Here is a 25,611-nt window from a genome sequence, read left to right as displayed (position 1 = left end):
TGCCCTAAGTCATTGAAATTTTCTTAGTGTTGTATCCAACATGAGTCATACAGTAGACCCATTGGAATTATGAACATACCTAAATTAGGTTCATTAATTTCAATGGGTCTACTATGAGTAGAACGTAGTGGATACAATCCTTTACTCCATCTTTGGAAAATTGAGAGATATACGTTTGCTGTTTTGAATCCATATAGAATTAACTGCTGCATTGTAATTTTTACTTTTTGGAATCCAAAGCATATGCTGAGTAAACTAATGTCCCCTCTGTCTTTTTCTTTCAGTATTCTATTATAGTATCCATTATGTTAGATCTCTCTCTCTCTCTCTTGACAATGCATTCTGGTTTTATTAAGATACACACAAATACATATTGTGAAAATATGTGTGCACATCCTTTTTCATACAATATCTAAATTCTCCCCAGAGGCATATGAGCAGATCTAGCCATTGCCCAAAATGAAACTTAGATTAGATGACACTCTCTCAACATGTTTTTATCTGGTGGAAATGATTTTGTTGCTGTGTTCTTTTGCAATGCAGAGTGACTATAGAAATAGGACTTTGGTCTTGAACGATGTAAGAAATCTGTTTTGTTGAAGATGCTTTGGAAAACACATACGCTTGTTTCTTTATGGATAGGCTAATAGTACTTGTTCTTTGTGGTAATCCATTGGGAACATCTCTCGTAAGAGCTCCATTTCAGTGGGAATTGATTCAGGGCATGGTCCTGAAGATGAAGGACTACAGGGTGAGGAACCTGTGGAAGCTCCATAACCCCAGGGGAAAGTGGTTGAGAGCCACCATATACTGGTGGTGAATAGAAGCACCCCTTCTTTCTGCCATCCATATGCACCTTCTGATTCACAAACATTCGCCTGCATACAACCTGCAGGGCAGGGAGACATTTCTATGATTAAACTATCCATCGGTCAATCAACACTTTATTATGGTCGTAGACCAGCATAAGGAGGGAGGGGTACAATAATTTAAAACCATTGTTTAATACAAACTGTGGCTTAGCATTGTTATGTTATTTATTCATCAGACTTGTATACCACCCTTTATCTAAGGACTACAGGGCGGTTTGCAATATAAAAACACAAAAATACATAACATGGTAACAAACAAAAACAATAACCCCTGCCACACTTTGAAAGTATTGTTATATAGCATGACGTCTGAACCAGGCTATCATACATTATATTCAAAGAATGCTCAGTGTGGTTTAAGACAAATGTAATTTATTGTAACATGCAAAGGAAGCCACTGTGTGTGAGGGAGAGAGAGCATATTTGGCATTTGAATAATAAGTCAGTATAAACTTGTATTTTTTGCTACTAACTTCAATTTAAAATGGTTTGTATGATAGAAGTCATCATGTCTTTAGCCATATGGTTTTCAAGTTAAAAATGAGAAATATTTTGTTTCCTGTAATACGTTGACACAATACTTAGAGTTAAATGCTATGGGGTTGTAGTCAGTGGAGGCTTTGCACTAATAAAAAGTGTTTCTGCTCAATAAGATGAAGCAGCTAACTTTTGGAAATCCTTTCGATCTACTGCAATCCCCGGAAGCAGTTGTTGAGGCAGTGGAAGGGATTGTAGTATGTAAAGGAAGAGGGGTGTGTTAGCTTTCTCCTAGCACAATTCCATGCTATACATCCCTATAGCTTTAATAAATTACCTCCTTTATCTTACAGGAGAAAGAGTCAGTGTGTGTAGGGGGAGAGGAATGATGAAAGCATGTAAAGAACCCATATGAAGCCTTAAATTTCTCATTGTAATCTCATTTTCCCTTCTTTTTTAACAGATTAGATAATGGGGATGTGACTTGTCCAAGGATTTTCCAAAGCATGTTGTTGCCAAGGATAAAAGCTCTTGTCTTCTGCTAGTTGTTCTTTCCATCAAAACCCATGAGCTACCTCATTAAATGTCATGAATCATGGTTACTTTGTGTGACAGAGCAGTGTTCAGTGGGTATAGTAATTTTCATTGTGTGACTGAAGCTCATGGAGCATAGCAGTGCACATGATAACAGATTAAACATGTGGCCATGGTACAATTTTTCTTTTACTCATCACCATGACAACAAGTTGTTCACTTTCAGTACATACAAAATAATTGGAAGATGTTTAGGTTTCAGGTTCTTTGATCTCATAGAGTAACAAGCAGAGGTATAGTTAATTGCCAGCATTTAAAGGGCACAATTCTACTGCATATGCAAAGTAACAGCTGTTTTATTGAGTATATTACTGCAAGTAGTTCATCGTGTATTTCACATGTACATTTTTAAGCTTTCACAAGCAAGTCTTCATCGCCATCTGTAATCTTTCTTCCAACAGGTAGAGAAAATTGTTGATAAAAGGAAAAACAAGAAGGGGAAAACGGAATATTTAGTGCGGTGGAAAGGCTACGAGAGTGAAGATGACACGTGGGAGCCTGAACAGCACCTTGTGAATTGTGAGGAATATATACATGAATTCAACAGACATCACAACGAAAAGCAAAAAGAAAGCACATTAACAAGGACAAATAGGACCTCTCCAAATAATGCAAGAAAGCAAATTTCTAGATCTACTAATAGTTCTTTTTCAAAGACCCCAAAGTCCTTAGTTATTGGAAAGGACCATGAATCAAAAAACAATCAGTTGTTTGCAGCGCAGAAGTTTCGGAAAAACAACACTCCTCTTTCCGGTAGAAAAAACATGGACCTTGCAAAGTCAGGTATCAAAATTCTTGTGCCCAAAAGTCCTATCAAGAGTCGGACAGCAGTGGATGGCTTTCAAAGTGAAAGCCCGGATAAGCTGGACCGCATTGAACAAGATCAGGAGGATTCTGTAGCACCGGAAGTGGCAGCAGAGAAACCCGTTGGAGCTTTATTAGGACCTGGAGAAGAACGGGCTAGGATGGGGAGCAGACCAAGAATACACCCATTAGTGCCACAATTACCTGTGCCAGTAACAGCTACCATTGCATCTGCATTAACAATAAATGGTAAAGGTAAGTGTGCATGCATATTTTGGCAACCTTGTACCTTAGCAAAAAGTTGTTCGGCTCATTACTTGCAGTAGTTTTTTTGTTTTGCCATAACAGCTGTGCTACACACAACAGGTGCATTGACATGTCACGGTAAGCCATGGCTTAATGGTTTACTGTGAGCAGGCAGGTGGTTCCTGCTTAGCTCCTCCCTGCTAGCCACAAAACATGATCCTTGGTTTAGCATTACATTTGAACTAGGAGTTGTGGTTTGTCCATTCAAACCATAATTGGCATGCCAAGAACAAACCTTGGCTTCAGATTGTGATTGTTTGAAGACACGTTTACAGTAAGCCATTAACTCACAACTTACTGTGGCATGTGAATGAATGCACATACTGTCTCAGTTACTGTTTTCATTGATGAAAACTGCCAAAAACACATAAGAGTTGGATTCAATGAAATAGTTTTGCTAGTGGAAATCAGTGCAACAAGTTCACTAATTCAAACAGGGCTTTGCCCTCCTCTCAACCCCCTGTGTCCTGGGTACCCCTAGCCAAGGAAGGCATACATCTGATAGTTAATTATTTGACAAAAGCACGCCCTTACAGCAACTCCCTTGGTGCTCTGGATATGCCCATACACATCCTTCTAGCTTCTATGAGGATATCCCTAGATCTGTACCTTGTGGTGCAGTTGCGGTGGCAATGGGACCACACACCCCACCAGCTTACGTACCCTCATGAGACTTCTCCTACATGGAAGCCATTGCTTCGCTTCTCTCTTCCAAGTCCCATCCCATCTGGATCTAGGAGACTGGCCCATCCCTCGCCTGGATAGCTTTTTTCTCCACCATGTCCTGTGCACCCATCTTCATCTCTGACGCCTCTGGCCATTCTCCCCCCCCCCCCGCCCTGGGTGTTGCCTCATGGCTGGCTCCAAACCCCATAAATCACAGGTCTTCTCTTCTGGGTCAATCCCCTGGTATTCTGCCACTACTACACATTTGTCAGAGCCCTGCCAGTCCCTGTTATCCTGTGTGTCCCATTAAACCCTCCGCCAATCAACTTGGGGGGTTGGGATAACCCCCAGAACAGTGAACAGGAGGAGGGAAGTTCTGTTTTGACAAGCAGAAATTCTTGCACTGAGGGAACTATTTTATTAGTGTCTTGTTGAATTCCACCACCCTAAATATTTGCCAATTTGAGTTTCCTGAGATAGTTGCAACTGGCATTTTCAGTAAGTTATATTTGTTGTCTTGTCATTAGGTTTACCATTCACTAATATTACACTATTGCTTTCTGTTGGCTTACGTATCTTGAAACTGGGCCAAACTAAGCAATGTTTCATTGATGTTAGGAATTAGTCATACAGCTCACGGACAGTTTGATAGGAAACAAGTCATATTCTCACTTTTCATTTTCAGATTTATGCATTTGTTCTTTGAATCATTCCTTGAAATAATCCCACGGAAATTTTTAAAGTTTTAATAGTTCTTCGGCTGCCAATGCCTTCGTGAGTTTCATTTTATGCCATGCTGAGCTGATGATGGCTAGATGTATGGTATTAATTATTTCCCTGTTTTCCTTTATTCAGTAGTGGTTCTTAATGCATGTTTTTAGTTCTAAGATCATTGAGCAGGGATCTGCTTGTTTTTCTTTCTTTTTGTAAAGTACATGGCATTTTATGTGAAGACATTGAGTAGAAGCAGCTTGCCTGGTAGGGCAGAACCCCAATACTACCAATCTGGAAGGAAAGGTCGCTACCACTTACGGATTTGAGGGGAAGGGGAGGGAGCAAAGCTGCAAGGTGTTTAGTGCAGTATGGCCAGACCAGTAGGAACACCAGGTTGACTTTTCTGGTGCACCCACAACATAAAGGTCATTCTTGCACTGCTCTTGAGCATTACCACCATGTGAACATTTGAGCTGAGGCTAAGGTTGCTATCCTGAATACATTTAATAGGGAATAAGCCCTATTGAACCCAGTAAGGCTTCCTTCTGAGTAAACATGGGTAGTATCGTGCTTTGCCTTTACAACTAGTAAATCACTTTGTAAAAAATAAAAGTTTTGCCCTTTCACAAGGGAATTCCATGTTGTGATTAGTATTTTGCTATGTCTTTCATACCGTTTATACACAAGAAAGGTAAGATGATACATTTTTGTTCAACTGGTGCAACAACTTCATCTTGAGTGATTAACAGGGCAATTCTAGGCATGTTTAAATGGTGCTATGTTCGCTGGGATTACTCTCGGGTGGGGGTTCATACAATTTCAGCCAAGTTTCAGATTTGTAGCCGCTACCCTGTGTGCACTTACTTACGAGTTAGCCCCACCAAACTCAGTGGGACTTAATTTTGCATAGAATTGAATTTCATCTTTGTCACTGAGTTACTGGAACCTATTACAGCTGCAGCAAGGTTCTAATGTAGTGTTAGAAAACATTTTGTTGCCTTAATAACAATGCGTATTTGTTCTTAAGGTGAATCTTTGTTTTGTTTAATTATTTATTAAATTCTCAGTCTTAAACTATATTTTTAGACCTAGAAGAGTTAAACTGGCCCAAAACATCCTGCTGGATTTTTCCCTGTAGAATATTCAGTCAAGACTTGATGCCACAGATAAGAATTCTGCTTTGATATCCTAGAAAAAGATAAAACAATTTATCAGGATTTGCTATTAAATAGAATTCATTTCTGTTGGAAATTATGCAGAGTTGAACTAGGACGCACTCGGGTTTAATTCTCCCAAGTTTTAAGTTTATAGGAGACAAAGATTATGAAGTAACAATTCCAGAACCATTATCGTTTCCCAGAGACAGTAATTAAATTACAGTCCTGAAGGCAATTGTTGAAATCCTGCCTTTTTTTATTCAGATAGGTGACAGGCAGCTAAGTAATTGACTAATCACTTAGGAAGTCGATGTTGATGATAATACTCAGCATTTATATAGTATTTTCAGGTAATCTCAATGCTTTCTTTATATATATCTTTCCTCCTGTTCTAACCACTTGACACCCCCCTAGGGTTTTCACTCTGATTTTCAATATTGTTGTGGGACTTCTTGACGTTCCCCTTCTTAGGGCTCCTCTCCCCCAACAGATCTTTTTGTACTTGTGTATGGGGTTAACCCAAATCTGCAGTGATCTCTCTCCTGTGTGCCAGTGGTGCATTATGGTCTACATAACAATGAGCACGAAAAGACTGGAAATGATATTGGTATTTGGTTGTTTACTTAATGCTTATTTATTTATTATTTTCTTCCAAGGAGTTTGAGCCAACATACATTTTTATCATCACAGCAACACCGTGAGATGATTTAGACTGAGAAATAATGGCTGGGCCAACATCACCCATTGAGCTTCGTAGCATTTGCATAATACTTTCGAGTTTTCAAAGCAGTTAACATGTACTGTGTAAGGCAGGGGTCGGCAAAAATTTTTAGCCACGGGCCGGTCCACTGTCCCTCAGACCTTGTGGCGGGCCAGAGAAGCAGCACCGGGGGGTGGAGCTGGAAGAAGAGGTGAGGGGGCAGGTAGTCCTCCCCAACCCCAGCCGCTGCGCTTACCTTCCTAGGGGCTGCTGCCATCACCACCACTGCTGCTGCTGCTTCTCGTTGGTAGGTAGAGCGAGCTTGTTCGCTCCACTCTCTGGCCCACAGGAGCACCAGGGCGGCGGAGGAGGGAAGATGAGTGGCGCAAAAGGGCTGGCTCCGGAGAGGGGCTGCTTAAAATGGCGCTCGGCCAGCTCAACCCAACCCCGTTCCTCCTCTAGACAGGGCAGGGAGAAGTCAGGAGGAGGGAGGGAGGAGGCGCCACCATGGTGTGTGTGAGGGAGAGGGGGAGAAAGGAATGGTGCAGGGGGGCGGGAATGGTACAGTCTGAACGAACTGAATCCCCATGCTGATCCACGGACAGTCCGTGGGCCGGATCCTGAAGGCAACTAGGCCTGATCTGGCCCACGGACCTTAGTTTGCCGACCCCTGGTATCAGGAGCGAGGAGTATTCTCATATTACAGGTGGAATATTGAGGCTGAGAGGATTGGAAAGTTTCTAAATACCTATAGACAATCATTGCTTAGAGTTGTTTGTGTGATTACATTAGAATTCTATCTGGTCAGTATTTTAGTTCCTAAAGCCTTCAGAGATAAAGCAACAGCCATAACTGGCTTGTTGATGTAGATATACTGTATTTCCTTAACTGTGGTTTGGCTTCTTGTCTGAATTGAGTCATGATGGCTCGCTTAAGGTTACCTATTGACTTCATGCCTGAGGAAAAGCTGGAAACTAGACATTTTCTGGCGTTCTGTTCACATTCTTAGCTGCTATGATACACCACTTTTAAAAACCTGAAACCAAATTCGGTTATTTTAATCCTGCCTTTATATAAACAGGCACGTGTTGCTAATTTACTTTATAAACCACTAGGAGCTTACAACTTACACACATTCTGTGGCATTGTTCTCATCTGCAAGACTTTCATGATATACTCTCTGAAAAAATGATACTTTATGTGCACTACTAGTATTTACAAAAGATCAAATTATTCTTTAAAAAAAAATAAGCATGTACCATTGGCTATTTGATATCTTAGGCTGATTACTTTCTGCACCACATTTCTTTTATTTCCAGTTTTTAGGGTTTTGTTTTGCTTAATGACACTTTTGTAATCATTGGTATATTTTAAAATATTTGTGAATTTTTTATGTTGCTTCTTTCCAGCCTTAGCCAAGATTTTTCTAGTTTAATGAAGTTTCCCCTCTCACAAGAATGCTGAGAGAAGGGGAGTGGGGGATGGACAACAGTGGAATCTTTTGTTGGAGTCATTTATGTACAAGAGACCTCCCTTGCAAGCTAAAATAGTAAAAATCTCTGTACAAGTGGTTCATGAAATGATAGGTCTAATGCCCAAATGAACATTGCCTGAAGGTCTGGGAAGCCAGGCTTTCGGGACTTTTTAGCAGCTTTATAGCTTCTACTTGTCCTTCCTATTAATAACTCATATTTTTTAAAGGAGAGTGATAGCAGTGTTCGATTCACAGGATCCCCCTGCTCCTAATACTGCTTTGCCAGGGCCGTCACATTATTAAGATACAAGTAAAGAAAACATATGTATATTAAAATGGGCAGATAGCTACAATAAACTAAGTAGAGTATTTAGCTAGGGTGAACAGAAAATGAAAATGGGTAGACTAGACACGGTTTTCCAAGTAGTAATGTATGGAAGTGAGAGCTGGACCATAAAGAAGGCTGGTCGCCAAAGAATTGATACTTTTGAATTACGGTGCTGGAGGAGACTCTTGAGAGTCCCATGGACTACAAGAAGATCAAACCTATCCATTCTGAAGGAAATCAGCCCTGAGTGCTCACTGGAAGGACAGATCGTGAAGCTGAGGCTCCAATACTTTGGCTACCTCGTGAGAAGAAAAGACTCCCTGGAAAAGATCCTGATGTTGGGAAAGATTGAGGGCACAAGGAGAAGGGGACGACTGAGGACGAGATGGCTGGACAGTGTTCTCGAAGCTACCAAACTGTGGGAGGCAGTGGAAGACAGGAGTGCCTGGCGTGCTCTGGTCCATGGGGTCACAAAGAGTTGGACACGACTAAACAACAACAAGAAGACACTTGTTTGGGGAGGTGAATGGCACTCTGTTGCACCATATGGTAAAGTAGCATGCATAACACGAGTCAACTGAGTTTCTTTTATGCTAAAACTAGTTGTGCATGCATGTGCCTGTTTCTAGCATGTGTTTGCACACATATGTAGAGCTACTGGTATGATAGAACAGGAGAAAGCTTGTTTTCTTTCAGTACTTCTGCCAGTGAGAGCCTTTGTTTTCCAGGGAAGAGAGCAGAACATACAGTAGAGACGTCACTTATTTTTAGAAGGAATTCAATTAATATACATTATATACAGACCACTAGACTGGGTGAAGGAGCTGTTAGCTTCTCTCCCTTCCTTAACTTCCATGTTGTTATGTACGCCAAGGTGATTTTTCGGTTTAGCTCGGTATAAGGAAGCTTACGGTTTCGTAATTTCCATGTCTTCACGCAATGGGTTACTCTGAATTGATCTGTGGCGCTGTTGAAAATAGAAGAGGGTTCGCATAGTGCGTACCAGTTATTCAGAGCATGAGGATAGCAGCCAAACAGGTAAACATAAAGCTTTAAAATTGCTCCCCAGATAGAGGTTGGCAAGGGAACTTTTTCTAGCTATAGAATCCGTAGAGTTTGAAGGAACCCTGAGGGTGATATTCTCCAACCTCCTGCAGTTCAGGAATCCTGCCCACAGCTGTTCCTGAGTGGGCTCGAACCACCAACCTTCTGGTTAACAGTCATATGCACCGACCCATTATACCACAGGAGGGCATCTGCTTTCTAAAAGGATGAGGAAAATAAGAACGTATGCAAATACATTTTTACACATAGATGACTTGGTTCTTCAGTTACTGAAAAACTGTTAAATTCCATCCTGGCAGGCAATTGTCCTTTGTTATGTTTGGGCAATTATTCACACCTGTATTTTACCTAGGAAAAGACTGGGTGTGGGCCTCTCTTCAACATGGGCAACATGAATAATGTTACAGGCTGTAATGAGGAAGTAACCGGAATGGAATAGGTAAAAAGTTTCATTTTTTTGTGGAGGTGTGTTTCATGTGGACGTGTGTTTTGTGGAGGTGTGTTTCATGATGACAGGAAGTTTTATTATCATTGTAAAAAGGTTTTTAAAAACAAAATGAAGTGATGGGATTTTAATATATTTAGACAAACCTGGTGTTCAGCAGTTGGTTCTGTTAAAACTAAGAATGGGGATCACACGACAAAATTAGAAGAAATTGGGCAAGACTCCCTACTTTTCAGGAAATTTGAATACGCAAGATGCAACTGTGCACTACAACTATTTACAAAAGATGAAAATATTCTTTTAAAAAAGGTTTTTTTACAGCGCCTACCTTCCAAAACAATTTTATAATAGCTGTTAAGAGAAGAGAATTGCAGGCATTTCACCCATCCTTTGCAGCCTTTTATTCACCCTTCACCAGAAGTTCCCAGGCAGGTTTCAGCAACATAAATACAAGACTAAAAAGAGTTTAAAACAATATAGGCCAGTATAACTTTTCAATATTGACTATTAAATTCTGGTATCAATTTTGGCTTTGAAATTGAAAAGTTTTAAGTATAAATCATGTGCATTAGTCTTGATCAAACTGGATTTATTCAGGGACAAATAAGACAGTCTAGTACATTTTTTGTTATTCTGGGAGAACAGAGAAATATATTGCTTAGGTGGAGAAGTTGTATATATATATATTGGCTACTTTCGTATATATTGGCTGCTTTTTATTGTTTCAAAATATAGTTGCTATTTTTGTCTGTTAAATCTCAAAAAAGGACTTTCATCAATCTAAATCAATGTTGAAAAAATCTACCCATTTCTATGAGTCCACTAAGACTTAGTTGGGTATCATACATAGGAGAAAATATAAAATAGAAATTAAAGATAGAAGATAGAAGAAAGATAGATAGATAGATAGATAGATAGATAGATAGATAGATAGATGATAGATGGATGATAGATATTTCAGCTGTTCTTCTAAAAAGGGCCAAGGGTACATATCCTTTGGGAGCAAATCTGTAAAACACAGAGCTACTGCTAAAGATGCAGGGTTTGTAGATGTGGCTTCTGTTGTTGACGAGACTCATAATAAGACATAATTACTTGATCACATTTATTGAAGAGGTTCATTTGGGCGAAGACAATCCCTAATGTATCTGGACACAAGCCATTTAGTGTTTTAAGAGTCAAAAGCCGCATTTTGAATTTATTATGAAAACTGGTGTTCTCCGCATACAACTCTAGACAACAGACTAATCTGACACATTCTGGAGCTGCTGAAGTTTCCATTGTCTTCAAGAGCAGAACATTATTATCCAGAAAAGGGCATAGCTGGCATGCATGCTAGTTGAAATTAGTGAAAGGCATTCCTGGCCACAGCTATCACTGAACATCTAGGATCACAGCCAGATCCAGGAGGATACGCAAACTGAAAACCTTAGGACCCCACCTAAAATGGATAAATCCAGAATTTCCTGGGTTGCTCAGTTTCTCAGGAAGCGCAATAAAATGAAATTTTATTTAGGTGGCATTTTAGTTTGTTCACCATCATTCAGCCCATTACAGCTGTGCCCTTTTCAGATAATAAGGTAGTAGCTATTTGCTGTTTGATTTGGTGTGAAGCTGGACTTAAGAAGCTGGATGGGTGGGAATAGGGAGGCATGAATTCTAGGGACAGGAGCCTGAAAGAATTCAATCTGGCAGCAAAGGGTTGAGCAATGATCAAATTACTTGGTGACCTGCTGTTGCCTGTTGTTTCACCTGTGAAGCTGCCACCATGCAAGAATATATTTTGCTGTCCTGCCCATGGGGACTGTAATGTGTGAAGCAAGCGTAAGATAAGAGACTTGAAGTGGCTGCCTGCAAGTTGGTTGTCCCAACCAGCCATCTGTGTTCCAGCTGTCTGCTGCACAATTATTTATCTGTGGCTTCTATTGTACTTGTATTTTCTTCCTACTGGTGAATATCCACACAAGGATTGCCAACTCCAGATGTTCAGCAGTCGGCTAATTTGATTTTAAAACATAGTTGTTTTTTCAGCTTCTGTCTTAAGGACATAATGATCCTCGCGAAGACATTGTTAATCATTTACCCTTCTCCATGTGGCCATTACACTTCCTTAAATTAATTACTATTGGTTTTATGAGTTCAAAATCAGAGCTATAGGGAACAGTTAATTTGTTGAGCTTCTCAGTATACCATGAGATCTTGTATGCCAGATTCTTCTTTAGTGCGCAAATCTCAGCAGAGAAAAGTAAATGTATAGCAGAGCTGTCTGATGTATGCGTTAATGACATGGGGAGAAGAGCGACCAGGGACATGGCAGAATCGGCAGATGAAACATTATTTATGATATTTAAACCTTAAGTAGGCTATGAGGAGGAACCCCAGAAGGATATTTTAGCACTGAAAAAAATGGCAGCAGAATGGCAGATAAAACTCAACATTAACTGCAAACTGTTGCTTATGGAGACTAAATCTCAAATATTTACTCATACTTTGGTTCCGTGTGGTGACAGGTGAGGGCTGTGCTGTTTTCACTAACATTTGTAGCCCCCAGAATGAAGAAGGGATTTTATTCCCTAAACATCTTTCTACTGGTTTAAGTAGTGCATTGCTGTTCATTTGATTATATTCTTAGGTGTCAGAATTGTTATCTTATTTTAGTATTGAAGGCCCCTTGGCACAAAAGTGGGATACAAATAGTTTGATAAAGAAAATACAGAAACAGCCGGTTTGCAGCCAAAAAGCCCCAACATTTTGTTCTGTCATAATTAATATTCAAGTGATTTTTTGTTACTAAAGTTGTAGGGCAGCTAGCAAACTTGTTCAGAACCATTTTGGGTATATGAGAAGACAACTGTGTCATAGACATAGATCAAGATGGGAAGATTCCTATAGTTGACCATGGGAGGGTTGGAAGTTCATCTGAACTATGATCTTTCGATAAGAAGAGCAAAATTATAACTTTGCTTAATCCTGCAAGAAATACAAACTGAATTGGATAGAAGAGCAATAGCGGTACACTTTACCCTCAGATCAGTAATAGTCATAATGAAGTTTTTAATCAGCAGTTTATGATACAGTTTTATCTGTGTAAGTTTATCTCAGAGTTTTTGTCTAACAATAGTATTCTAAAACTGCTCTAAGGTTAACAAGCGCCAAGTAAAATATAGCTTACTTGTATATTGTGCTCAAGGACAAGTCACTGATCAATAGTGGAATGGCCAGCCTCTGGATACCAGCTTGTTCTTCCACAAATGCATTACTTCCCATGATCTATTCCTATAGCTTGATTATTTGTAAAATTTATGCAAAATAAATAAATAAATCTGTTGCTCAGACAAAGTAGTTGAAGGGCAAATTCCTTTCACTTTCACCCCCACAAGATGGGTACCATTATACTGACATTCCACACAGAAGGAATGCAGCTTGCTAACATTCAGTAAAATGTTGCTTTAAAACAAGGAAATCAGCTTCTTTAAAAACTGTAAGAACTGTTAACAATGACTAGGGTTTCTCTGAATAAAGACAATTCACCAGCATTTTAACCTTGGAACACTAGGGATAGCCTACAACTGTAAAACTAAGTGGTCTTAGGCAGTGGTCTACTAAGTCCTAGGCCTTTGCTACTGGTTTACTGCATGTTTTCCTTCATCTTGGTTTAGTGATGCCTGCAATTATAGCAAGAGATGTTTGGCTATGCTTCTGAGCTAATGCCAGATTGCTGTAGAGATAAAGGGCCCTTGGATGCAAATGATGCCATAATGGGAAAAATTCAAAAGGTGAATTGCTGTGGCTCCATGATTGGAGTAGCCTCCCCTTCCCCTCCTTGAGAGGACAATTAGGACAATGGGAGAGGTGAAATACCTCAGAAAATATAGGGGGAGGGGAAGATAAATTGGAATGTATGGGTATGGGGGGGTTAAGGGATTAAATGGGATGGTTAATGGGCTTAATAAGTGTCATTAGACACGAGACCAGAAATTAAGAACTACAATTATGAAAAGGAGGAAGATAGAAACATTACTGAATAAAGATAAAGCAGATATAATATTTATACAGGAAACACATCAGATGAAAGAGGGGGTTAATGAAATCAAACTGAGAGGTATAAATAATTATGAGAAAGCATATGGTACTTCTAAATCAAGAGGGGTAGCAAGTATAATTTCAAAGAGATGCGGGTTTAGTATACTAAAGATGAAGAAAGATCCTGAGGGAAGATGCATTATAATCTAAGGAGCAATGACAGGGGAAGAAAAAACTATGGTTAATATTTGTGCTCCTACTGAAAATCAGGTGGAATTTTTTTTATACAAAGTGTTTAAGGATATGGAGGACATTCAAAAGGGCTACATGATTATGGCAGGAGATTTCAATATGGTATTAGATAAACAATTGGATACCAGTAAATTCCCCACTAACTCTGGTGGTTGTGATGATAGAATATTTCCCAGTAAATTTAAAAAAGGAAATTGAAAAAGAAGAAAATACTTAAAATAATTAATGGGTGGAAAAAATGAGAAGCAAACGAGTAAGGGACAAAGAAGTGGTTAAGGGAAAACAAGAAATGCAAAGAATATACAAAATTTGAAAAAAAATATTTATAAAAAGGGGAAATGAAGAAAATATAGTTATAAAAAGGGGAAACCAGTGAAATTTATAAAGTATTAGTAGAAATGGAGGATCAACAAGATCAGTTAAGAGGTTTGGGAAAAGGGACAACAGGACAGATAAATAGTCAAAGATGGGAAATTTGGGAGAAACACACTTTGAAAATGTCTATAAGAATAAAAGAAAATTACTACAAGTTAGTATAGAGATGGTACTTAACACCAATAAGATTAAAACAAATAAACAATGAATATTCGGTGTTGTGTTGGGGGAAATGCCAGGAAACCGGGACTTATGTTCACATGTGGTGGGAGTGTAGATATGTACAAACTTTTCGGTAAATGGTGCTTAAGGAGATAACAGAAATCATAGGGTTAAAGTTGACTGAAAGTCCAGAGGTAGAATTATTATCAATTTATGATGACAGCTGCACAAGTTATAGCTAGGAAGTGGAAGGGGCAAGGTGAATGTAACATGTAAGAATGGTATAAAGAGGTGTGGGATACAGCTGTTAATGGTAAATTTCCGTATTTTTCGCCCCATATGACACACCTAGTTTTTATGGGGGGGAAATAAAGGGGAAAAAATTATTTTCCCCCCAGGCACGGGGGAAGCCTGAGCTTCCCCCGACCCCAGCCCCCAGAACAGCCTGCTATCCGCAAGCCTAGGGAGACGCGCCCCAGGCTTCCGAATGCAGGCAGCTCTGCGCGACCCTTCGGAGCCCCGCGCAGCTTTGCGCCGGGCTCCGTAGGTTCGTGCAGAGCTGAGCGATGCCCGGGAGCGTAGGCAGCTCTGCGCAACCCTTTGGAGCCCGCGCGTCTTCAAGCCGGTCTCCCAAGGGTTGCGCAGAGCTTCCTGAAGCCTGGAGAGCGAGAGGGGTCAGTGCGCACTGACCCCTCTTGCTCTCCAGGCTTCAGCGAAAGCCTGCATTCGCCCCATAGGACGCACACACATTTCCCCTTCATTTTTGGAGGGGAAAAAGTGCGTCCTATAGGGCGAAAAATATGGTAACATGTGGCATTAAGCTAAGATGGGGAATATGCAGAAGAAATGATTTTGAGGAGACATGGAAGATATTTGTAGAATTTGTACTGTTAGAATGGAAAGGGGACAAACCATCACAAGAGGTGTTGAAATTTTGGGAGTTTGGATAGTTATAATTATAATGGAATGGTCTCGGGGGTGGGGTGCACATTTTTATTCTTATTTATAATTATTACTTTGTTTAAAATAAGAAAATAAAAAGATGAATTGCTGCCTACTAGGGCTGGGCAATATCTGGTTTTAAACATTGTGATATACCATGATGTCTGAAATAAGGATGGAACTATGTAGAGGCTTCACGGTTTATCCTGCATCATGATTTCTGCCAGCACCTGCTTTTGTGATTCGCTGCCCCCTGCATGAGGCAGGGAGAGCTTAGCCGGAAGAGTTAACAGGAGCTGCAGTAATCAAGAGAAACATTGGCTGGTTTTATGGTTTTTCCCACATTGTGATTTTTGCATAGCACACACACATCACAATTCACCCTGTATTGTTTGGTCAAAAATTATGAAAGCATCGCAGGTGACCAGCTGGCCAGTCTGTTGACAATGTTTAATCTATTGGTTGTACCGATACGCTAACCCTGTACCAAACCACCTTGTGGTTGTGCTTAAATCTAAACTCAAACTGTAAAAGTTCTTAAAACATAAGAATGTGTGAATTCCATTGAGCTATGCTTTGAGATAAAATCATAAGTCTTCTCCAGAAACCAACAGGTTAGGTCAGGCATAGGCAACCTTCGGCCCTCCAGATGTTTTGGACTACAGTTCCCATCACCCATGACCACTGGTCCTGTTAGCTAGGGATCATGGGAGTTGTAGTCCAAAACATCTGGAGGGCCGAAGATTGCCTATGCCTGGGTTAGGTAAATGCAGAGTCGACTGTCAACTGGCATAGCAGATGCTCTTCTTCCTTGTTCCAGCCAATGCAAAGCGCTTGTCAAATAATTGTTTACTCTTGAAGTTGTAATGTTCCGTATGTGCAAACTTAGAAGATAAAGAGGAGCTGCCTTGGATGTGTGTCTTTCCTCCTATCTTGACATGAGATGAAGTTGGAGCTAGCCAGATAACTTGGGAATATAGTAGTCCTTCTCTCTCTCAATAACCTCTTTTCTAATCTGAAGAGCTCTATGCTTAACCTGACTTCACCATGGAATGGGTTCCATAATAGCAGATATTTCTTGTCACAGCTTGATTTACTTGGTATGCTTCTTTATACTGAAATAACCAATATAGTCAAAGTAGAAAGGGAAATCTGTACGTCTACTGTGTAGTTGCTTGACCTTAGTGAAACTAAAAAAAAATGCTGTGTTGACCTTCAATCTTGGGTAGGATGAGGAGATATTATTTTTTTCATTCATTCATTCATTCATTCAATTTATATCCCACCCTTCCTCCCAAAGGAACCTAGGGAGGCACACACATTAATAAAAATGTCATTAAAACATTCTTTAAAAAAACATGCAATAACATTCTCACATTGTCTCAACTCTCTTGCCCTGTTCTGAAGTTCAAAATAAGGTCAGTGAAAGGGTAGGGAGGGAATTGTGGCAGTAGTGCAACTCCTGATTTGCACACATTCTTTGAACACGATATGTACACATGCAGTGCTCTGTGACTGGGAATCCTGCCACATACACACCCCAAAGATCCTTTCAATGATACTGGTTTTGATGAATGGCCAGGCCTTCTATACTGCTGATACAGAAAGGGTGTTTCTGCTGTGAGCAAATGTTTGAAGGCAACCTCACAAGAGGTCAGCATTTTAAGTCCGATTTGCCATTGATCATTCCCATCAAAGGAATATTTATCACCTACAGATTTATCACCAATGTCAGAGTCATGAAATCCACTGATTGGAAAGTTTGAGTCTTCCTAATTTCCATCTTAACTGATAAAGCGTTGCCTATCAGAAAACAAAGCTAGGAAAATAAATGTTTTTAGTGTCAGAGGTGGTGCTCCCTCCTTGCGATATACATATAATGTCAATTTTAAACAATTTCATATCTCAACACAATATACTTGGAAACCACCAATGCTTTGTTGATGATGGTGCTGTTTTTTGTTTAAGCTACGGCGGTCAGGAGGGGAGGTTGTGAAGAAACTGTAAGACTATTTGAGAGGATATTTCAGTTGAGAATATTTCCCACCAAACCCAAGGGCATCCTATATATTTACCCTTGTCCAACTTATTTCTGCAGCTGATTTGTTCAAGAGGGCTGTGCTACATAGTGTTGACTTTCCTATGGTTGCTTAGTAGGAGTGTGAACCTCAATAAACAGGCAGTTCCATGGGCAATGCAGAAGACTTCACTGTGATTCCTAGACCTGGTAGCCAAACCACTGAAGGCTGGGAGGCTTATCAGAATTCAGCATCTAGTTAACCAGAGAACAACTGCAGCTCAATCAATTGTGTAATAACTAACAATCATATGCAAAGCTTCCCTAGCAACTGATCTGTTTGGGACTCTCATGGAGCTTGGATAAGCTTAAATGAATGTATCTGTGTAATCCCTCTTAAAACAAAATGGGCACACTTCTCCATGCTACTAAATGGAAAACCCATGTTACAAAAGACACTTGTAATAATCACATCTATCACTGTCAAGTCATAATAGATAGAAATTCAACTCTCCTGACTCTATATGATTTCTTTCCAGTGGAGAAATATAAATGCCAGCTGAGCAAACATGATGGGAATTTTTAGCACTGTAAGGCCTTTTTATTTCCTTCGCACGTCTAGAAATGATCTTATGATGATCATGGCATGGTATTGTAAGCTACTGAAGATCTGCATTGGCACAATATTGATCTCTCTGAAGCATATTTTACTTTTTTGATCAACTGCCCTCACAGAAGCGGTACTGTTTGTTAGCATTCAAGTATATGAGAAAGTAATAAAGGTTGGTTGGGAGGAAATGGTGGGGGAAACTCATCTTAGGTTTAGGAATATGTTTTGTATCAATGCAGCAGAAATCATGAACTGCAACAGCTGCAGTTACTAGGTTAACTAAATAATTTGCTAGCCTAGAAGAATAATGCCTACTTTGAAAGGGGCGTGTACACTGATAAATACATTTGAAATGAGCTTTTAACCTGTTTGTATGGAACTTGGCTTAGTGTAATACAATTATAGAAGTGTAGAGGTGAAAGAGACCCTAAGGGTCATCTAGCAGGAAGATGTAGCTGTCCCATATTGGGATTGAACCTGCAACCTTGGTGTTATCAGCACTACTGATAACAAAACTGGAGATATTCTGCCCTGTACACAGTTCATTCTCCAGCAGCGGAGAGGCATGCATGAATTAATTGCTGCCACCGGCAGTTCAGGGAAAACATAGCTCTGGTCTTCTCTTAAATTTACCTATGTAATGAACTGTGTACAGGGTTATAGCCACAGCTAGTTTCATTCTGCAACAGTAAATAAATTACGAGAATACGGCAAAGAATACGGATTTTGCCTTCATCACATTTCACTTGCTTACGTTCAAAAGAATTTTCAAATTCGGGGGGTGGGACTAGATAACGCTTGCGGGTCCCTTCAGACTCTATGAGGATATAAAGTGGCTAACATGGAAAAAAAGCAGGCAGGTTCTGAGCTCATCAGGAAACTTAAGTGCAAATTTTCAAACATTTCCCTGAAAATATATACAAGCATAGCTACATTTCTCAGTAGCAAGTCATGCTTAAACACCAAACCGTATTGACAAAGATGAAAACTAAATTTCAGAAAATAATACATATTTTTAAGTTGGCTTCTTTGTGTAAATACATACGATAGCTATTTGCTTTGCTTTGCTTATGACCAGAAGCATGTTATCCATTGTATATGTTTGTCAACTGGAAGTTGCATAAGGCAAAACTTAATTTTGCTATGTATTTTAAAGAGGTTTCTATAACCACCAAGAGTGGAAATTGTATGAAAATTCTGTTTGGCGTGCATGGCACATTTTTGTGTGGCTACTATAACCGGGGCTGGGGGTGGGGAATGTGGTGATATAACTTATTTTGTTAGCCGTATAATAATCAGTTGTAAAGATCGGCTAGGAACTTTGGTGGTTACTTTTCTCTTTGGACCAATACCAAATTGCAAATCCTTTTTGGAATCAGAGCTCCTGTGTCCTTAGCTGCTCTCCTTCCTGTACTTCGCTCCTGTTGGGATGCAGAAGTTCAGATAGAGTTTTGTGCAGCTTCTTACATTGGCTTGTGGCAACTGTGGGCCTGTTCTCCTGCAAAGTTTCTGCATGGGCTGTTTACGTTTATACAGGGGTGAAAGGAATGTAAGTATCCCATGCTTGAACTTGGTGTGCATTAGATAGCTGCTGCAGCAAGCATAGCTTTCTCTTTACCAAATCAGTGCTAATTAGAGTGACTGTTTTAAAGGAGGCTGCGAAGACTTGGCTTTAGAGCCTGTTTTGAATGGCAACTCATCTCTCACCCATGAGAACAAAGTACACTTCCCTCGCCACTGGTGGTTTTCAGTAGACTTCAGGTTAAAAGGTGGAGGTCCCAGATAAGTGTGACACCTGGATGAACTTTCTGTAAACTAACAAATGCTAGCCTCGAGTTCCATCGAGGAAAAAGGTGGGGTATAAATAAATATATACTAATAATATTCTGATTTAGAAAGTAGGGAAACATAGAACGTAAAAAAATTAATAAATGCATGCCTGCATTTTTATTTTTTACAAGGTTAGTTTAATCTTTTATAAGAACAAGTGTATTTTATTTTAAAAATATTCTCCTGCCCTTATAAAGGACACAAGCTCAGCTGCCTATATTTATTTATTTACTGGTTGCTTTGGCAAATACCAAATGTTGCTTTCCATATCGCATTCTTTAAAAATAAAAAGTGTTTGTTAGGTTTTCAGATACAAGTATGCAAACAACCAAAAGGAGGAAACAGTCCTTGCCTCCTGCCTCCTCACCCCACCCCACATTCAGTAAGCTCTACAAATAAAAGTATTTTCCAGCTATAGGATTCCTTGAACTTCACTGCTCAGCTAGAAATAGCCATAGTCAAAATCTTACCAGTAGGTGGTAGAATATCCATAAGACTTTTCCTGAAGAAAACATGTTCCCCAACTACTACCCAGTTTGGTTTTGGTCAACTGTATGCCTATCCTGTCATCTAACATTAATCCTCAACCTTGCTAATATGAGGGCTTCCAGATTATCTGTTTCATCTACTCTGTGTCCTGTAAGAGATCTGATCAGTGCCAAATTAAGTCACAACTGGCTTTTATGTTATATCAAGTCCCACCTAATAATGCATGCAAATGGTCGTGGGGGCCAACCCTGACCATTGGTGCACACAGCAGTCATGCTTCTCACTATACAATGTTTTTGACCAGTGTGCGCACACAGAGCTCTCCCACACGAACAACCCTGTAAACACCCCCCCAACCATATTCTTTCAATGTGTAGTGATCTGAATCCTGTTGTTACACACTCCCCACTTCCCTGGACGTTGAGAAAATCTAGATTCAGAACTTATTACGGTTTGGCTTGCTTTTGGGGTTCCTCCATCTGATCCTTAGAAGTGGTTTTTTTTTTTTTTTGGTAATAATTGTGTTTAGTTACTAAGAGAGTATTGGTGGAAGCAAAGAGGCTAGCACTCCTAGCATGAAGTAAACTCATTGCCCCACACCAGATTCCCAAAGGAATCTGCACGCCCTTAGGTGCCTTCTGCTGAAATTCTACCACCCCTTCTTTGCACCGCTTCCTAAAATAAAAGCTGTAGCTGCTGTTCACACACTGACCTCAGAGCAGCCCCACAGCTCTGCTACGTTTCCAGAGCCTCTCCCCTTGTGAAAATATCAGCGGCCCATCCTGAAAAAAAATCAGCCTTTATAAAGATATATTTCCCGAGGGCTGTGTGCCATCTATCAGGCAATTTGCGTGACAGAAGGCATGGCTAAACCAGCATTCATAACAATATTTTCAAAGGGAGAAGCCATAGCTCTTGTGTAACTATTTGGGTCTCCTAAACCCTTAGTTTGCAAAGAGGTTTCTGAATTTCCAACCTAAGACTGTCATGTATTGCAGCTGGGCTTCTCTCTTGATCTTTATTCACCCTTTTTTCTTTTTAATTTTCAACCTGAGAGAGAGTACTGTGAGATTCAAAGACTCGTTTATTATTGTGTGGCATTCCTATTAAAATATGGGTGCTGATGCCTGGGGTCCTCCCCCCCCCCCCCAAGGAAATGACACAGCTGCCTATTTGTCTCTTGCTTGTAAATGGAATGAAAATTTCATGAAGCATAGTTTCCATCAAGTATTTAAGAAAGATTGAGAACAACATAGGAATTTTATTTGGTAAATTGCAGAATGAGCAAGGGCATGTAGCAAAACATTTCTTAGGAAATACAAGAAAATGTTTTCAAAATAGATGGTGACTCCTGAGCAAGTCATAAAAATCAGTACCAAGTTTGGGGAAGAAGGACTTCCAGAGAACAGAGCAAAATCTGCTACTGGTCTTTCTATATCAAACATTTTCCCTTATCTCAATCAAAGAAGGAAGAGTTTCGGTTTTCATTGAATACAATTTTCACTTGAAAGGCTTATTGTTTTTTCCCCACTTCGTGTAGTGTGATCACCCTGGGTAAAAAAATGTTTGTGAAGTGTAGAAGCCATTTGGGTATTTCTAGGAAAGCCCCAACCATGTCCTTTTTATTGCACATTCATGATTATTTGTGCCTGCAAATGTTTTGGGGCAGTCATACCTCTTCATTTCTTGCTGAAATCCTGTAACTTCATTCCACTTTTGGGGTGGGGGCTGTCTTCTAGGCAGCAATAATGTGGTAGCCTTGGAGAAGCATCTCAGGACAACTAATAAAGCAAAAGAAACCCTCCACTAATGCACTGCTGTGTCAAGTACATCTGCAATAAAACACCAGTCTGGGGAAGCCCAGAATCAGTTTGAAAGAGATCCAAATATGCAAGTGGGAGAAGAGATTTTGTTCCCAATGTGTTTTCTGGTTTTATACCTCTTCTACAAATGGACCTTGAGCTTGTTTGGAGGTTCTAGCAGGGGAGTGCAGCTATCGTATACCCTTGACCGAAAAACGGTACACTCCTATCTGGGATGGTCGTCCTCTTCCACCAAGTGCACAGCTTCGGGAGGGGCGCACATGGAGCGGTGAGGGAGGAAGGGGACACCCGCCTAGCCAGCCAGATCAGCTAAATCAACCCTAGCGATCAATGGGGTGACAGATGTCGCAGCCAGATCGCCCTCACACCCAGCCATTCTTCTAAAAGGACCCCTAACAGTTAAGTCCAGTCACGAACGACTCTGGGGTTGCGGCACTCATCTCGCTTTACTGGCCGAGGGAGCCGATGTTTGTCTGCAGACAGTTTTTCCAGGTCTAAGTCGCTTCTGGCGAAATCAGAGCAGCGCAGGGAAACACCGTTTCCCTTCCCACAGGAGCGGTACCTATTTATGTACTTGCACTTTGATGTGCTTTTGCACTGCTAGGTTGGCAGGAGCTGGGACAGAGCAACGGGAGCTCACCCCGTCATGGGGATTCGAACCGCCAACCTTCTGATTGGCAAGCCCAAGGCTCAGTGGTTTAGACCACAGCGCCACCCACGTCCCCAATCTTCTAGGGAGTTTTTACTTGAGAGGTGCTAGGACTGAACCCTGCCTGGAAATCAAGTGTTGGGAGCTGTGATGGGACGATGAGCTGCTTGTGCGTAAAATGCAAGTCCCTCAGAGTTTGATCAGGTTTTCAAACCTCTGCCTGTGACGGAGCCCCTCCAGCATGGCTGCGTCAATCACTAGTAGAATCCGAAAGTGGCTGCTTTCGGAAACGTTTCCAACATAAAAGCTCCTTAACGGAAACACGTCGTCTGGCCTCTCGGCGTGACAGTTTCCGTCGAGGTGTGGGTGTCCCTATAGGAGGTCCTGAGACCTCCCCACTGGTTTCGCTTGAAGCGTCTCTGAGCCATCCCTCCGACTCACTTTCCCTTGGAGTTCTTGCTCGCCCTCTACTGGTTCCCTCTTCCGCTGCTACTGCTCTCTCAACCTCAGGGAGCCTTTGCACCTGCGGCGCTTTAGATGTCAGTTCCCTGACATCCACCTCCCCTCCAGGGCCCCCTTCACCCCCTCCCGTCTCCTCTCCTACTGGCGGTGAGGAGGTAAAACCCCTGAAAGAACCTCCCTCATCTTCCGACGTCGCGAACACTTCCTTCCACTTGTTGCTGTTCCTACTCTCTAGGTACTCTTCGTCATCAGAGTCCCCTCCATCTTCCAACTCCGACTCCGTGAACCCTTCCATTTCCTCTTCCTCATCGGTGGTGCCGAAATACTCCCTCCTAAACCTTGCTATAGGCTGAGGTTTCCTCGGGAACCTTTGGTGGAACGTTTCTGTTAAAACCTCGTCATTGACTTCCTCTGCACTTACCCAGGTGTTTTCTGACTCCGGTTCCCCTTCCCACGCCACCAAATACTCCACCTGATTACCCTTCCACCTGGAATCGAGGATTTCCGCTACATGGTTGCGGCGTTCCCTCTCTTCCAAGGCTGGTCCCCTGACGTGCTCCCCTTCACGTCCCCCCCTGTATGGTGACAGTAACGACCTGTGGAACACTGGGTGCAATTTCATGTGGTTGGGTAATCGGAGTTTGAAAGCTACCGGGTTGACCTGCTGAATCACCTCAAAGGGTCCCAATCTTCTGGGCCTCAGTTTCTTACAACCCCCTTTGAACGGCAACCCTTGGGTTGACAACCACACTTGATCCCCCACCCTTATGGTTTCACCTTCCCTTCTGTTCTTGTCTGCCTGCTTCTTATATTGTGCCTTGGCCCTTTCTAAGTTGAGCTGGAGCTGCTGATGGATGGCTTCCATCTCTTCTACAAAATGTTCAGCCGCTGGAACGCTCCATCTCTCCCCTCCTTCCCCTGGAAATGCCCTGGGGTGACACCCGTAATTAGCCAAAAAGGGACTCATCCCTGTGGACACATTCTCCGCATTATTGTAGGCAAATTCTGCCAACGCCAACTTTTCGACCCAATCGTTCTCTCTGTCATTGACATAACACCTAAGATATTGTTGAAGAATGCCATTTGCCCTTTCCGCCTGCCCGTTGGTTTCAGGGTGCCGGGCAGTTGAAAAATTAACTTCCACGTGTAGCAAGCTCATGAGCTTCTTCCAGAACCTGGAAGTAAATTGTTTGCCTCGATCTGAGATCACCCTCGAGGGAGCCCCGTGCAACCTAAAGATATGTTCCACAAACAACTTCGCCGTTTCTTCCGCTGTGACTGCATGTGAGCATGCTACAAAATGGCACATCTTAGTTAACAGGTCTACTACTACCATGATGGCTGTTTTCCCCTTGGACCTTGGCAGATCCGTCATAAAATCTATTGATATCGCTTCCCAAGGCCGTTCTGGTGTGGGTAAAGGTTCTAATAACCCTGCCGGCGCCCTTCTTTCCCCTTTGGCTCGCTGACATTGGTCACACCCTCTTACATACTCCCTTACATCTTCCCTCACCTTAGGCCACCAAAATTCCCTGGTAACCAACCACATGGTTTTGTGTTGCCCAAAATGTCCCGCCGTGGGGCTATCATGCAACTGCTTGAGTACTCTCCCCCTCAATTCACCTTCGGGTATATACAGTGCCCCTTTGTAATACAATGCCCCATTTCTTTCCTCAAAACCTCCGGGGCTCTCGCCCTCCCCCCTGAGACCTCTGAGCTTATCCTGGGCATATTCATCATTTTCCGTTTCCTCCACCAGTTCCCGTTGCCCCACCAGCGCCGCCCCACACACCCAGCGGTCCTCCGGGATGACATGTCTCTCTTCGATCACCTCCTCCCCTTCCCAATATTCTGGTTTGCGTGAGAGCGCATCCGCCCTGACGTTTTCTGGGCCTGGCACATAACAAATCTCAAAGTTAAATTTGGAGAATTCCTGTGCCCATCTCACTTGTCGTTGGTTGAGCACTCGAGCTGTTCTCCAATACTCTAAATTTTTGTGGTCGGTGCACACTTGCACCTTGTGTTGTGCCCCAATTAATAAATGTCTCCACCTCCGGAATGCTTCGTGAATGGCAAGTAGTTCCCTGTCATACACCGTGTAATTCCTCTCGGACTTATTCAGTTTCCGCGAGAAGAATGCACACGGTCTCCACTCCGACGCACTCCTCCCTGGTTGAAGAAGGACCGCCCCTATAGCCCGGTCGGATGCATCTGTTTCCACTCTCATGGGTTTTTGTAAATCCACATGCAGAAGTTGTTCTTCCGAGGCGAAAGCCCTTTTCAGTTCTTCAAAGGCTCGATCCGCCTCCACCGTCCAAACAAATTTCTTCTTGCTGCTGAGGCAGTCGGTGATGGGCGCCGTCAAGTGGGCAAAG

The 25,611-nt window shown here is 41.6% G+C and overlaps 1 protein-coding gene across 2 annotated transcripts in view; it reads left to right on the top strand.

Annotated features, from left to right (window-relative positions):
- Positions 1-25,611, top strand: part of CDYL (chromodomain Y like) — a 97,307-nt gene that overhangs the window by 33,298 nt on the left and 38,398 nt on the right. For both annotated transcript variants that reach the window (XM_081918247.1, XM_081918248.1), the window contains exon 2: positions 2,345-3,002. In XM_081918247.1, coding sequence (XP_081774373.1) covers positions 2,345-3,002 — 658 coding nt within the window. The remainder of the gene's footprint in view (positions 1-2,344; positions 3,003-25,611) is intronic.

Source organism: Podarcis melisellensis, assembly GCF_964234715.1.
Source record: "Podarcis melisellensis genome assembly, chromosome: 7".
NCBI lineage: Eukaryota > Metazoa > Chordata > Lepidosauria > Squamata > Lacertidae > Podarcis > Podarcis melisellensis.
Note: the sequence above shows the minus strand (reverse complement) of the source record. Positions and strands in the feature narration are given on the sequence as shown.